General features: G+C 42.8%; 1 protein-coding gene across 1 annotated transcript; it reads right to left on the bottom strand.

Moving 5' to 3' along the window:
• Positions 1–8,418: 8,418 nt before the first annotated feature.
• gsdf (gonadal somatic cell derived factor) lies at positions 8,419–11,422 on the bottom strand. Its single transcript, XM_056290415.1, has 5 exons — positions 11,298–11,422; positions 10,098–10,255; positions 9,850–9,942; positions 9,601–9,737; positions 8,419–8,562 (listed from the first exon to the last, which is right to left on the bottom strand). The coding sequence occupies exons 1-5, from the start codon at positions 11,420–11,422 to the stop codon at positions 8,419–8,421; spliced, it is 657 nt and encodes a 218-aa protein (XP_056146390.1).
• Positions 11,423–12,797: the final 1,375 nt, after the last annotated feature.

Raw genomic sequence — 12,797 nt, 5'->3', positions numbered from 1 at the left:
TTCCACCAAGATTATGGGTCAGGATGATGGTGAACACATCTAAATCAAGAAAAACATCCGTGTCAACAAGAAACATTCAAAGATTCACATTGATTAAATGGCATTCCCAAACTTAAGAAAAAGGAATAATGCAAAGATTTGAAATAGTAAGCAAGAATAGAGCGAGGGGTTAAGGCAGGGTGTGATAAAGAGCATACAGTGTACAGATAAATTATTAATAGCCGTTGAATTAGAGTTGCTTGCAAAATCTAATACAATGGCTTTTTTGTTTGTTTGTTTTTAATTCCCCCTCCTTATTTGTTTATTTGTTTGTTTGTTGTTTTGTTTTTTCTCCCCAATTGTATCCGGCCAATTACCCCACTCTTCCGAGCCGTCCCGGTTGTTGCTCCACCCCCTTTGCCGATCCGGGAAGGGCTGCAGACTACCACATGCCTTCTCCGATACATGTGGAGTCGCCAGCCGCTTCTTTTCCCCTGACAGTGAGGAGTTTCACCAGGGGGACGTAGCACGTGGGAGGATCACGCTATTCCCCCCAGCTCCCCCGAACAGGCGCCCCGACCGACCAGAGGAGGCGCTAGTGCAGCGACCAGGACACATACCCTCCCGCAGACACGGCCAATTGTGTCTAGGGACGCCCGACCAAGCCGGAGGTAACGCGGGGATTCGATCTGGTGATCCCCGTGTTGGTAGGCAACAGAATAGACCGCTATGCTACGCGGACGCCCAATACAATGGTATTTGACAAAAACATACAGTTCCACTGGAGTGAGTCAGCAGCAGCACCAGCCTAAGACCTGATGTGGCGTTGTTGTCCTGTAATACAGTGGCTGTTAACCTTTAAGAGTAAAGTATTCTATAAAAGACTCACGCTAGGTGTGAGTGCAAAATGTGTCTTTGCATGCATCTACTCTGTTTTTTCATCAGATGTGCACCCTTGCAAGACACAAGAAAATTGATGTGATGCCTTGCAGTTAAAGAGAGTTCATGACCGAATGCCCTGTTCAAAACAGGGGTCTCTTTTCTGAGAACCGGAGACTAACTGTGTCTGTTACACTGTTCCCTTTTTAGCTGCTAAAATCGCATGAATATTGTATGACACCTTAGATAGGGGCTCGCTTCCTCTTAGAGGTTGTAGAGCGCATCTGCATATGCTACCAATTAAATCCTGTTGATGACATAAGTGTTTTTGCAGAACTGGGTGCTTTGTCTCACTCTGTTCTGAAGGTTGATTAGATAACTGATCAAACACTGGGCAAGGTAGAAGACGGAAAGATGGCCCATTTGAAAGAAGGAGCAGGAACGCCAGAAAGCCGATGTAATCTTTGCGGATGTTTGTCGCTGTGGATATGTGACCATCAAACGCAACACATGGAGCAGTCTTACTCCATCAACACCTCCTGTTTGATTCATCTTATACTGATGCAGCATGGTTAATGCTGTGCTTTGTGAGCGGACTCAAGTGGTGTGGCTGGGTCACCTTTGAGGCCAGTAGTGTGTACCTTGTCATCTATGAACTGGTACTGGCACTTTTAAGCAAGAAGATGAGATATCCCATAAGCCCCTAAGACTGTTGGTACAATCTGGAATATGAAATACTCGACACGTTATCTATCACTGAATTTTATTTATGAGCATCTGGAACCAGTAGGTGTTTACTGGTGCTTTACTATTTTCTCATCTTTCGTATCTTTAAAAATAAATTCTCGAGATAGTGAAAGCTATGGTCAGCATCAGATCACAGATCTCCCATTAACTTCGCGGTCACATAAAATGTATGCAAGATGGTGGTAAAGTGTTGTGTTGTGCAATGACATGCTTTATGTGTTTGTTTTTTTATACGTAGTTGTTAAAAGTTATAGTCATGATACAAGTTAGACTGACAGATTCAGATGCAGCTTCATCTCATACCATAGTACACAATGTTAAACCAAGCTCACTGCCAACTTAGTTGTTAATGCATACTCAAAATCTTCACTTTTACCCCCCTTCCCCATTCTTAGACTGATTTGGACCCCTCTGCCAAAAGGTGACAAGAAAGGGGGGGCATCTGAGTGCATTTTCGACGAGCAGGCCTTGCTGGGTGAAAACCTGCACACAGAATGCCGGGCCTGACTGCTCTGTGTCGACGTGCTGTGTGACATCATAGCGGGGGCCACAGTTATGGCCAAGTGTTATAGAGCCATCGGGTGCACTTAGGGTGGCAGCAGTAGGCGATGTTGATTTCAGTTCCAGCTGCTCCTGTCCTGCCAAAGACATATCGTAAGGCAGCACCACGAATGCATGATGAAATCTCTCTCCAATGGTACACGTAAGAGGCATCGACCAACAATATTCTCCAAGGTCTCCTGAGGATAGAAGCCAGTATGTGAGGGTTTGTGTGTGTATACACACACACACACACGCCCACAAGCACACACACAATATATATATAGAACTACCTTCTCGTGGAATATGCAGCTGTTCACCGTGATACTATATGAAGGCAGTGATGTAATAAATTCACCCACAGAATAAAGCAACTTTTACAACCAATAATGCTTTATGAAGAATAACTAACAATATCCTCAGGTATTAATTTCACAAAGTAGCCCCTTCCAGGGAATCTTTGGTTTTCCTGTACCACACGAAGCCTTCTCGAGGCGTCACTGATGTTATTTAGTGGCTTCCTTACCTCGTGTTGAATCTTTTAGGCGGATATTTCGCTTATCCTGAAGTTGCTGTTTTTGGGTGAAAATCAAGGCAGTGCACTCCAATAAACAGTTAGTTGGCAGTACCAGCATAGTGGGCATCTCTCTGAGCAGAGTTTCCTTCTCTGTACACTTAACCGTCCCCACGACAGGTATTAGGGGGGACAGTATGCTGCACGATACCCAGACAATGAGATATATTGCCATTCTGTCCAGTAGCGATACGAGATCAAAGTTGAGGTAATGCCCCTGGTCTTGCTGTCTTCTTGGTCAAGGACTGATATATTGCCCGCTTGACTCAAGAGTTATAGTTAATACACTTCCACATCGACCCGGAAAAGAGGTAAGGATGTTTTCAGTAAAACAAATGCATGCAGAGCGACTGAAACTGCTGCAGACCTCCTCAAAAGTGCGCAACAGCCTGTGATGCCCTTGCTTGGAGTAGTGCCTGAATTTCTGCAGCTGTGTGCCAACATTTCTCCTTCTGCTCTTTTCCCCCTTTTCCCTCACTGCAAGTCTCTCACAGACTTGAGTTATTGTTAAGCTGGCACAACAGGACGCTTTGTGATACTAGTTTTTTCACAAGACTTTTGACGACAACGTGAACATTTTAAGTATCTTTAATATAATATATGCAAGGAATCATTAAGCTGATACAAAGCATCAAAATATACTAGTGCACAGCAGTAAAGCAGTGTCACACACGGTATAATATTACACACCACACTGATCTTAAAATTGCAAGTTAAATTGGTTGATAAAGGGAATGTTTTAAACACAAAACGGAGCCACAAATCAAAAACACATGTTCACACGCACTTTTGTTTGATTTTGCAACCACCTATCAGAGGGCTTAGTGCTAACAAAGGTCTGCTATGAAACCAGTTTGGCAAGAACTCAAGTGCTCGCTGGTACGTTAGTTCATGTTGGATATGGGCAACTATATACGTATGTGCCAAGTTTTCCTTCCAACCAGTCGCTACACTGGGTGATCTCACCTATAGCGCTCCTTCAGCTAGAGATGACGGACTAGCCAGTGACGTCACTTGGTATATATAGACTGGCTGGGTGTAAAACGTGCCTACAACTGGCACCACATGGCACATGGTTGCCTCTGTCTGGTCTATTGTTAGGTATGGTTGGGTACTTTGGAATAATATAGAAACTAGTTTTTCACAAATTTGTAGTTTGAAGTCACATGGTCCAATCCAACAGGTAAACGTTTTTGCTATGATCTGGAACAGAACAAAACGTTTTAACAGGAAAGGAAAAAAGAATTGCGAGGCAATCACAAAAAAAAAATTCTGCCATAAGAAGGCAATCATTACAAAACTGAAAAAAAAGCTTCTCTTTCAATTCTTCCACAGCCACAGCTATTAATGTCTGCTTCCTAATGATTTTGGAGATATGGAGATAGTATCCGGTACAGCAAAGCCAGAAATACACTCACAAAGGCGATCAGATTGTCAAAAACGTGCTACTCTGAAAAGTTTAAAAACAGGTTTTTTGCCAATGACCCATCATCAGTCTGGAATGGTTTGAAGGACATTACCAACTACAGCAGAACACCCCCCCCCCCCACTGCAGGGAACCATCAGCTGGCTGGCGACCTAAATGGGTTTTACTGCTGGTTTGAAAATCAAACTTTCACACCCCTCACCCCCTCTGGCCACAATACACAACCAACTGCACTGCCTGCCAGCCAGTCTCACCTCCCCACCAAACCCCCACCCTGAGGACATGTGCCAGCTCTTCCAGAGACCTAAGACCAGGAAGGCACCAGGTGTGTCACCCTCCTGTCTTAAAGTCTGTGCTGACCAGGTTGCCCCCATTTTCACACTGATCTTCAACAGATCACTGGAGCTGTTTGAGGTCCCCTCCTGCTTCAAGAGCTCCACTATCATCCCGGTTCCCAAGAAACCCCGTATCACAGGATTAAATGACTACAGGCTATTGCCCTAACGTCTGCGGTCATGAATCCCTTCGAGAAACTGGTGTTGGCTCACCTCAAGGATATCACAGCCTTCCTGCTTGACCCCCTGCAGTTTGTTTAACGAGCAAACAGGTCAGTGGATGATAGTCAACATGGGAGGGCCCTACATCTTCCAACACCTCAACTCCCCAGGGACATATGCAAGGGTCCTGTTTGTGGGCTTCACCTCGGTGTTCAACACCATCATCCCAGATATCCTCCACTCCAAACTCACCCGGCTCACTGTACCAACCCCCCATCTGCCAGTGGATTAAACACTTCCTGACCGACAGGAGGCAGCTAGCGAGGCTGGGGAAAATCACATCCAGCACCCGAACAATCAGCACTGACACCCCCCCCCCAGGGATGTGTGCTCTCCTCTCTAGTCTTCTCCCTCACAAATGGCAGCACCTCAGGTGACCCGTCTGTTAAACTCCTTAAGTTTGCGGATGACATAACCATCATTGGCCTTATCCAGGATGGTGACAAGTCTGTATATAAACGGGAGGTTGGTCAGCTGGCCCTCTTGTGCGGCCATAACAACCTGGAGCTGAACGTGCTCAAAACAGTGGAGATGACAGTGGACTTAAGGAGGAGCCCTCCAACACTGCCCCCCCCCTCCACACCATACTCAACAGCATGGTGTCTACAGTGAAAACCTACAGATTTGTGGGTTCCACAATCTCCCAGCACCTAAGGTGGGCATCCAAAATAGACACAATCATCAAAAAGGCCCAGCAGAGGATGTACTTTTTCCACCAGCTCAAGAAAGTCCACCTGCTTCAGGGACTGCTGATTCAGTTCAACACTGCAATAATCCAGTCTGTCCTCTGCACATCCATCACTGTCTGGTTTGGTTCGGCCACCAAACAGGACAGGGACAGACTACAGCAGACAGTTAGGTCTGCAGAGAAAATAATTGGTGCCAACCTGCCCTCCATTCAGGACTTATACCTCCAGAGTCAGGAGATGGGCAGGCAACATCACTGCAGACCTATCACACCCTGGTGACAACCAGTTCCAACTCCTCCCCTATGGCAGGTGCTACAGAGTACTGTACCCTAAAACAACCAGATATAAAAAGTTTCTTTCCATGGGCTGTCATTCAAATGAATGCTTATCATTGTTAAATAAATCCAATTGTTTTGTATATACTGTACTGTACATTGTACATATACTGGTACACTCTGTCATGTCCATCTACCTCAGGCATGTATGTAAGTAACCTGCTAACATGTATTTCAGCGTCTGATATATTCTCTGCACCACTGCACTTTATCACCTCTTATTTCGCCTGTATAAGTCAATCCTTGTGTATATATCTGGAGATTGTTGTGTTGTAGTGTTGTTATTCTGTTTTAAGTACACTGAGAGAGCCACGAAACTGGAGTCAAATCCCATGTATGTGCAAACCTACATGGTCAATAAACATGATTCTGATTTTTTTTTTCATAATTACACTACCATAATAAAAAGGAGGTAACTTCCCCTGAATAAGCAACTTCCATTGCTATACATTAAAGTAAAGGACTTTAAAAACATGTTTATTCAATAGTTACTTTTCCTTGCTGGTATGCAATTAGTGAAACAGCATCGTCCTTAAATACTTGGACAATATTCAAAAATACACTAGACAGACTGAAGAGGACACTTGGCTGCATGATGAAATGTTTCTGTCAATAAATGTTGCGTCAAGATGAACTGATTCAACTTTCTTCCATTTTCTTACTTGAATTATTGAGCATGCAAAAAAAAGAAAAGAAAAGAAAAAGAAAAAAGACATGTTTTAACAGAGTAAAAATATCAGTTTTATTTTCAATCAGAACTGAAGTTACTGGCTTTTGCCTTAGCAGGACAGCGTTGTCCCCCTTGTCTCTTATTCCAGTCGAAACCTGAAAAGCTAGAGCATGGCCAGTGGACTAGTGGAAAAGCACAGTACAGATGTTATTTCTACTTAGCAGCAAAGAGGAAGCCTTGGGAGAACAGATAAAATATTTTGGGATAGAAGAAGGATTTCTTGAATGCTATTAAATTTCACTCTGGCTTTATGTTAACCTTACATTAGTAAATAGGATGCAGTACGTCAGAGCAAAAATGGGAGACCTCTTTCGATAATAAAATGTTAGATCAATATAAATTCAGTAATCACTACAGCTAGATTATCTTTGTGGTACATTGAATAATAGAAGTAATGATCTATGTACAGTGAATTTGGAAGCTGTGCTATGGAGATTTAGAGTAGAGGCAATTGGCTTGAGAAAGGTTTTGGTTTTGGACAGCGACGCACACATTTTTGGAGGGAACACTCAGTAGCAGTTTGTTGCTGTTTTATTGCCCTGCCCTTTGTTAATCATGCCAGATTGTGAAATATAGCTAAATATTTCTGTGTATTTTAAGATACACCTGACAACAGTAATGTCAGTAATAATTCACCAAATGAATCTCAGTTGTTGGAGCCGGAAAAATGCTAGGACTGGCATCCTGAAGTGATTTTCTGCCAATTGCAAGTTATTTTGAATGTTCCTACTCAGTTTCTATCTCAAGTTTCATTTAGATTCAGCACAAATAAATATGACTTTTTTTTGTTTGTTTCGTTATTGACACCGAGAGCCAATTGAGAGCCACATCCTGAGCAGACATTTTTAGGATATGGGGGGGGGGGCGTCTGGGTAGTGTAGCGGTCTATTCCGTTGACTACCAACTTGGGGATCGCCGGTTAGAATCCCTGTGTTACTTGGCCGGGCGTCTCTACAGAAGCCGGATGTGGGTATGTGTCCTGGTCACTGCACCAGCGCCTCCTCTGGTTGGTCGGGGCGCCTGTTTCGGTAGGGATGGGCAACTGGGGGGAATAGTGTGTCACCCCGGTGAAACTCCTCACTGTCAGGTGAAAAGAAGCGGCTGGCGACTCCACATGTATCGGAGAAGGCATGTGGTAGTCTGCAGCCCTCCCAGCTCGGGAGAGGGGGGTGGAGCAGCGACCGGGAGGGCTCGCAAAACAGGGTAATTGGCCAAGTACAATTGGGGAGAAAAAGAGAGAAAAAAAAGCCAATTAAAAAAATAAAATAAAATTCAGGATACGGAATAAAAACAATTTTACAAGACAAGCTAATTGCAGTTAGCCTGCAGTTAGCTCACTGCAGTTAGCTTGTCACCCAAATGCATCAGTGTGGGTGTGATGTGAGCCAAGAAGGTAGGGGACCCTCTGAGGAAACGAGGGGGAATACAGTTAGTCGAGGGTAATTAAATTCAAAGCATATATACCTGGCACCACAGATACCCACAGATGTAAACTGTCGAGAAACAGGTCAACTCAATCTATTTAATCAGCAGTGATGAATCAGTTTTATAGTAGGCTGTCTATACAAGTATGCCTTACCGATACTTATATTATCATACATTCTTACAGAAATATTGGTTTATTGTTTCACCGGGTAGTCCGATATTGTTGAATATAAACAGAAATGAAAATTAAAAAAGAAAACAACAACAATCAATGAAATATATGCATGTAGAATAAAAGAAAACTAGTCATCTTGGGATAAGCACTGATGGGAGTGTATCATATACATTATGTACTCCTGCCTTTATATATATATATTTTCAATCTCCCTATATGTTATATAATTAAGCAACATTGTCTTGTTTAGGTTATAATATATGAAATTATATCCACTACTTAACATGGTGTGTTGCTATTAAAAGTTAGCACATGCATGCCAGGTAACTCATAACTGAACCAGGAATTGCTAAAATGCTGTTTTACTCTTCCTTCAGCTGCTGGGGGTCGGTTGGGCTACAGCCACATGCCCGAGTCAGCTGCATATCGGATATGACCACATTACTGAGTTCATCCATGTAGAGGATAGGCACCATATCCTGGACGGTGGGCTGGCAGCATGGTTTCTGGACCAACGAAGGGACAGAAAGAGAGGGAGGTGAGGCTATGGGATCGGATGAATGGGTAGCTGAATAGCCACAGAATTTAAATGCAAGTTTAGTTTCTATGTTAATTGACTTTAATATTGTCATATAAAAATACAATGTTTTACTTTCAATATTTTAAAAATAAAATCTTTGTCAATTTGCCTAACGATAAAACTCATGAAGGGAAATGAGTTTAATGAAATTATTCTTTTCTTCAGCTATTGTGAAAGCTAACTGCTGGATTATTGGGTGATTACTGGATTATTTATTTTTATTTTTACCCATTTTTTTCTCCCCGATTGTACTTGGCCAATTACCAAACTCTTCTGAGCCATCCCGGTCGCTGCTCCACCCCCTCTGCCGATCCGGGGAGGGCTGCAGACTACCACATGCCTCCTCCGATACATTTGGAGTCGCCAGCTGCTTCTTTTCACCAGACAGTGAGGGGTTTCGCCAGGGGGACATAGCGAGCGGGAGGATCACGCTATTCCCCCCAGTTCCCCCTTCCCCACGAATCGGCACCCTGATCGACCAGAGGAGGCGCTCGTGCAGCGACCAGGACACATACCCACATCCGGCTTCCCACCTGCAGACACGGCCAATTGTGTCTGTAGGGACACCCGACCAAGCCGGAGATAACACGGGGATTTGAACTGGTGATCCCCGTGTTGGTAGGCAACGGAATAGACTGCTATGCTGCCTGGATGCCCCATTAAGCAGATGCTTTTATCCAAAGTGACATACATCTGTGAGCTGAAACCTTGAATCTTTCATGGAAGTAAAACTGTTTTCTATTTGTTATTTAAAAAGTCAACATGTAAACTGTATGGGGAAAAAAACGGAGTTTGCTGTGTTTTGTTATGTGTAAAGTCAATAAAAACCTCTCTGTTATAGAATCCTATGGCTAACATCCAGAGAAAAGGATCATAGCAGAACAATATTAGACAATTGGTGCTACCAAATTATGTTAGTATGACATCACTATGTCCACTTTACTCAAATCTTGGAAATATATACCTGTAAGAGTGTTTCATTCACACTGGGGGATTGCAATGGACAGAGAAAAGTCTTCATGTCCAGCAGAGGATTGAAGGCTGTACACTGGACAAAGGTGAAGCTCTCAGGGTAGATTACCCAATTGTCCCAGCCCAAATCTGTCAAATAAAGGACAGAATATTACATTGTTCAAGTTCAACTATACTGACATGTATTTTGAATAAACACACACACACACACACACACACACAATGGCAAATTATTGTCTACCTTTCAAGAAGATCTGGCAGGTGAAATGACAGCATTGTGGGTCAGTGTTGTTGCCAACTCCAGATGCCACAGAGGGACCTACTGTTGGAGGAACTTGGTGCATGTGAAAAAATCAATACAACAAAAGAAAAGTGGGTCTTTGCAGATTACATTTTTTAATGATTATAATCACATTTTGATTTGATGTGACGTAATGAAGCTTAGTTACTTTTATATTTTCATTGCATTCAGTGATGCATTTCTCCTACCTGCACTTCTCTTGGCTCTTCTGGTAATGCTGCTGGAAGTTGCCATCCACTGTTCTCTGATAGTGGCCAGCCCCCCAGCAGGCATCCGGGGTTCATTCTGCAGGGTGAGAGCCCCAAGAAGCTCCTTCCTGATGGAGGGCAGTAACTTTCCCTGACACCTAAAGATAATTAATATTATTTTATCCATCCATTATCCAAGCCGCTTATCCGAATTCGGGTCGCGGGGATGCTGGAGCCTATCCCAGCAGTCACTGGGCGGCAGGCAGGGAGACATCCTGGACAGGCCGCCAGTCATAATTGATTTTCAACAACTAAATGATTTGATTTGGTAATGGAAAAAACATTAGACACTTAGAAGAAACCGGTGCAGTTGATTTTTTCATATATACATCCTATAAGTATACTAGCATTTAATGTTCCTTAAAATGTATCAAAATTTAAACATATATTATTATTATTATTATTATATATAATTATATTATTATTATTGTTATTATTATGATTATTATTAAACATATTCTGTCCAGTACAAAAAAGTAAAAAGACATTTATTTCAAAAACAAATTTGACTACACAAAACATAATAAGACAGTAATGTATAAGAACTGGTCAATATATGCTGATGTGTACTATTATGTGGCAAATGCAATAATAAAACCTGGCAGATGCAAACAAAAGTTCTCTTAGCCCCTCTTCGGTAAACACTGGAAATAGTTTTGCTGTGTTGCACCACTCTCCCTAAAGAGCCATGTTTTAAGCAGTGATTGATTATGCCATTACGTCTTGCATAGACCAGTCTGTTCTGGCCCTGGCCACAATTCCTACAATACCACAATCACTCCAACCTAATAGTTCAGCCAAATACTATAAATATTCTCCGTGGTCATTTGAAATAGCCTCTGTGAATATGCATAATCACAGATCTCACCATATGTTAACTGATACCCTGATATGATATGCATGGTAGATGGCTAGTTCAGTGCCCCAAGACTATTTTAAAAGTCAGTGACATCTGCAACTCAACATGATCTGTCATGGTTCTCTGAAGATTGATCCAAAGTGCATCATTCCCTCTACCAACGGAAAGGCCACTTCAACAAAGTTGCATAAGCGTCAGCAGGATAATTTGGCGGTACGTCTTGGCCGTCTACTTATTGCTGGTAGAGAATTTTGTGTCACAAAGTCAAATGCGATACTAACCTGTCCTTCCTGGCAACAGCAGGACTAGCAGGTGTTACAGGTTCTTCTTCAGAAGGATGCAAGACGAACGCCATTGCCACAGAGGAGCTCAGGAGGGCTATCATGATAAAAGATGGAGCAGACATGTTGGACGTGCAGGACAGAGAAACCACAATGCAACTGCTTTCAAGTTAGAAGTGTGGTGTGATGGAGACCGAGGTCGGATCTGTTGGTCTGGTTGGAGGAGGCGATAGGAGTGACCACGCAGGGATGCTGTGGTAACTATTGTTTGCAGGGGCCTGGGAACCTGCCTTTTTATCTTTATTTACTCCAATCTGACCTTGAGATACTTAACATTGTTGTCTTGTCCCTGTTTTGTGTGAAATGGTAAGACAAGGCAGGCATGCTTCCTCTGGAAGGAGGACGGTGGGACAGAAGGACACACACACACACACACGCACCGACACACACACACACATACAAAATAAAAAAAGCAGATGGGAATGAGTGAGGCAAAAAGATGAACAAATTCATTAATTGTGTCTTACCAAAGTGCACCACACAAAATATGTTTGTATTGAATATAATGGCAAATGCACAAATGCAAAAAAAAAAAAAAAAAAAAAAGCAAAATGAACATGTGATTTACAAATTCATTAAAAACGGTGTACCTGGAAGGGACTACACTAAGACTATGTTACTTATGCAATTTTTTTTAACCCACACTAAAAACCAGTATAAAATAAGTGAAAACTCCACAAAGGAAATGCATGAGGGGTGGGGGGGGACTATTCAGTTTTGTGTAATCTACCAGAAACAAAAATGAACCTTGAAAATCAGAAGACAAAAAGCTATTCAGTTCACCTCCTCCCTGCCAAAGGGTAGTTTACAGCTCCAATCAAGATCTTCAGCTTTTGCTGTGCGCCAGTCGTACACTGTCAGATGTTCTGCAGGGAGGAGAGGTACCGCCTGGCAACAATGAAGACTGCGGGTGATATTGATATATGAAAACACAAAACAAACAACTTGGCTGTTTTAATGGTACAACGAGCCAGCAAGTGCAAAAGACGTGCATGGGGATGATATCTTCGTGTCCTCAGATGCCCTCTCCCCCCTCTGAGGCCTAAAATGGGTCACGACAACAACAATAACAGAATATTCCCATACGATTGGAAATGAACCCTCTCTACTTAATCTGCTCCGGGGGTTTACAAGCAAATGCCAAGGAAAATGTCAACAGGAGTGCAGGAATGCTTGGTGCAAGTGGAAACAAGATCTGCACAGCCGTCTTTTGCTCGGCATGAGAAAATTGTGTGCAGGGCACAGAAAGTCTGATGATATGCAAGGATAGGGATACATGAAGGAGATTGTAACCATTAGATCAGGTCCATTACCATGAAAATACCAGATCTAAAAGGAGGACTGGCCTACTAAGCAACTGCCTTAAGGGAACATGTTTATTTGTCAGAAGAATATCACAATCTTTCTGTGAATTTTTCATTTTAGTTGAGAGGCTAACTT

This window comes from Lampris incognitus, chromosome 12 (genome assembly GCF_029633865.1).
Source record: "Lampris incognitus isolate fLamInc1 chromosome 12, fLamInc1.hap2, whole genome shotgun sequence".
Classification (NCBI taxonomy): Eukaryota; Metazoa; Chordata; class Actinopteri; order Lampriformes; family Lampridae; genus Lampris; species Lampris incognitus.
Note: the sequence above shows the minus strand (reverse complement) of the source record. Positions and strands in the feature narration are given on the sequence as shown.

Excerpts from the sequence above, each read along its gene's own strand:
- gsdf (XM_056290415.1), bottom strand. The coding sequence starts at position 11,422 with ATGTCTGCTCCATCTTTTATCATGATAGCCCTCCTGAGCTCCTCTGTG. Across the intron at positions 9,943-10,097 it reads AAGAGCCAAGAGAAGTGCAG|TTCCTCCAACAGTAGGTCCC; the intron begins GTAGGAGAAATG and ends ACATGCACCAAG. Across the intron at positions 8,563-9,600 it reads TGAATGAAACACTCTTACAG|AAACCATGCTGCCAGCCCAC; the intron begins GTATATATTTCC and ends TCGTTGGTCCAG.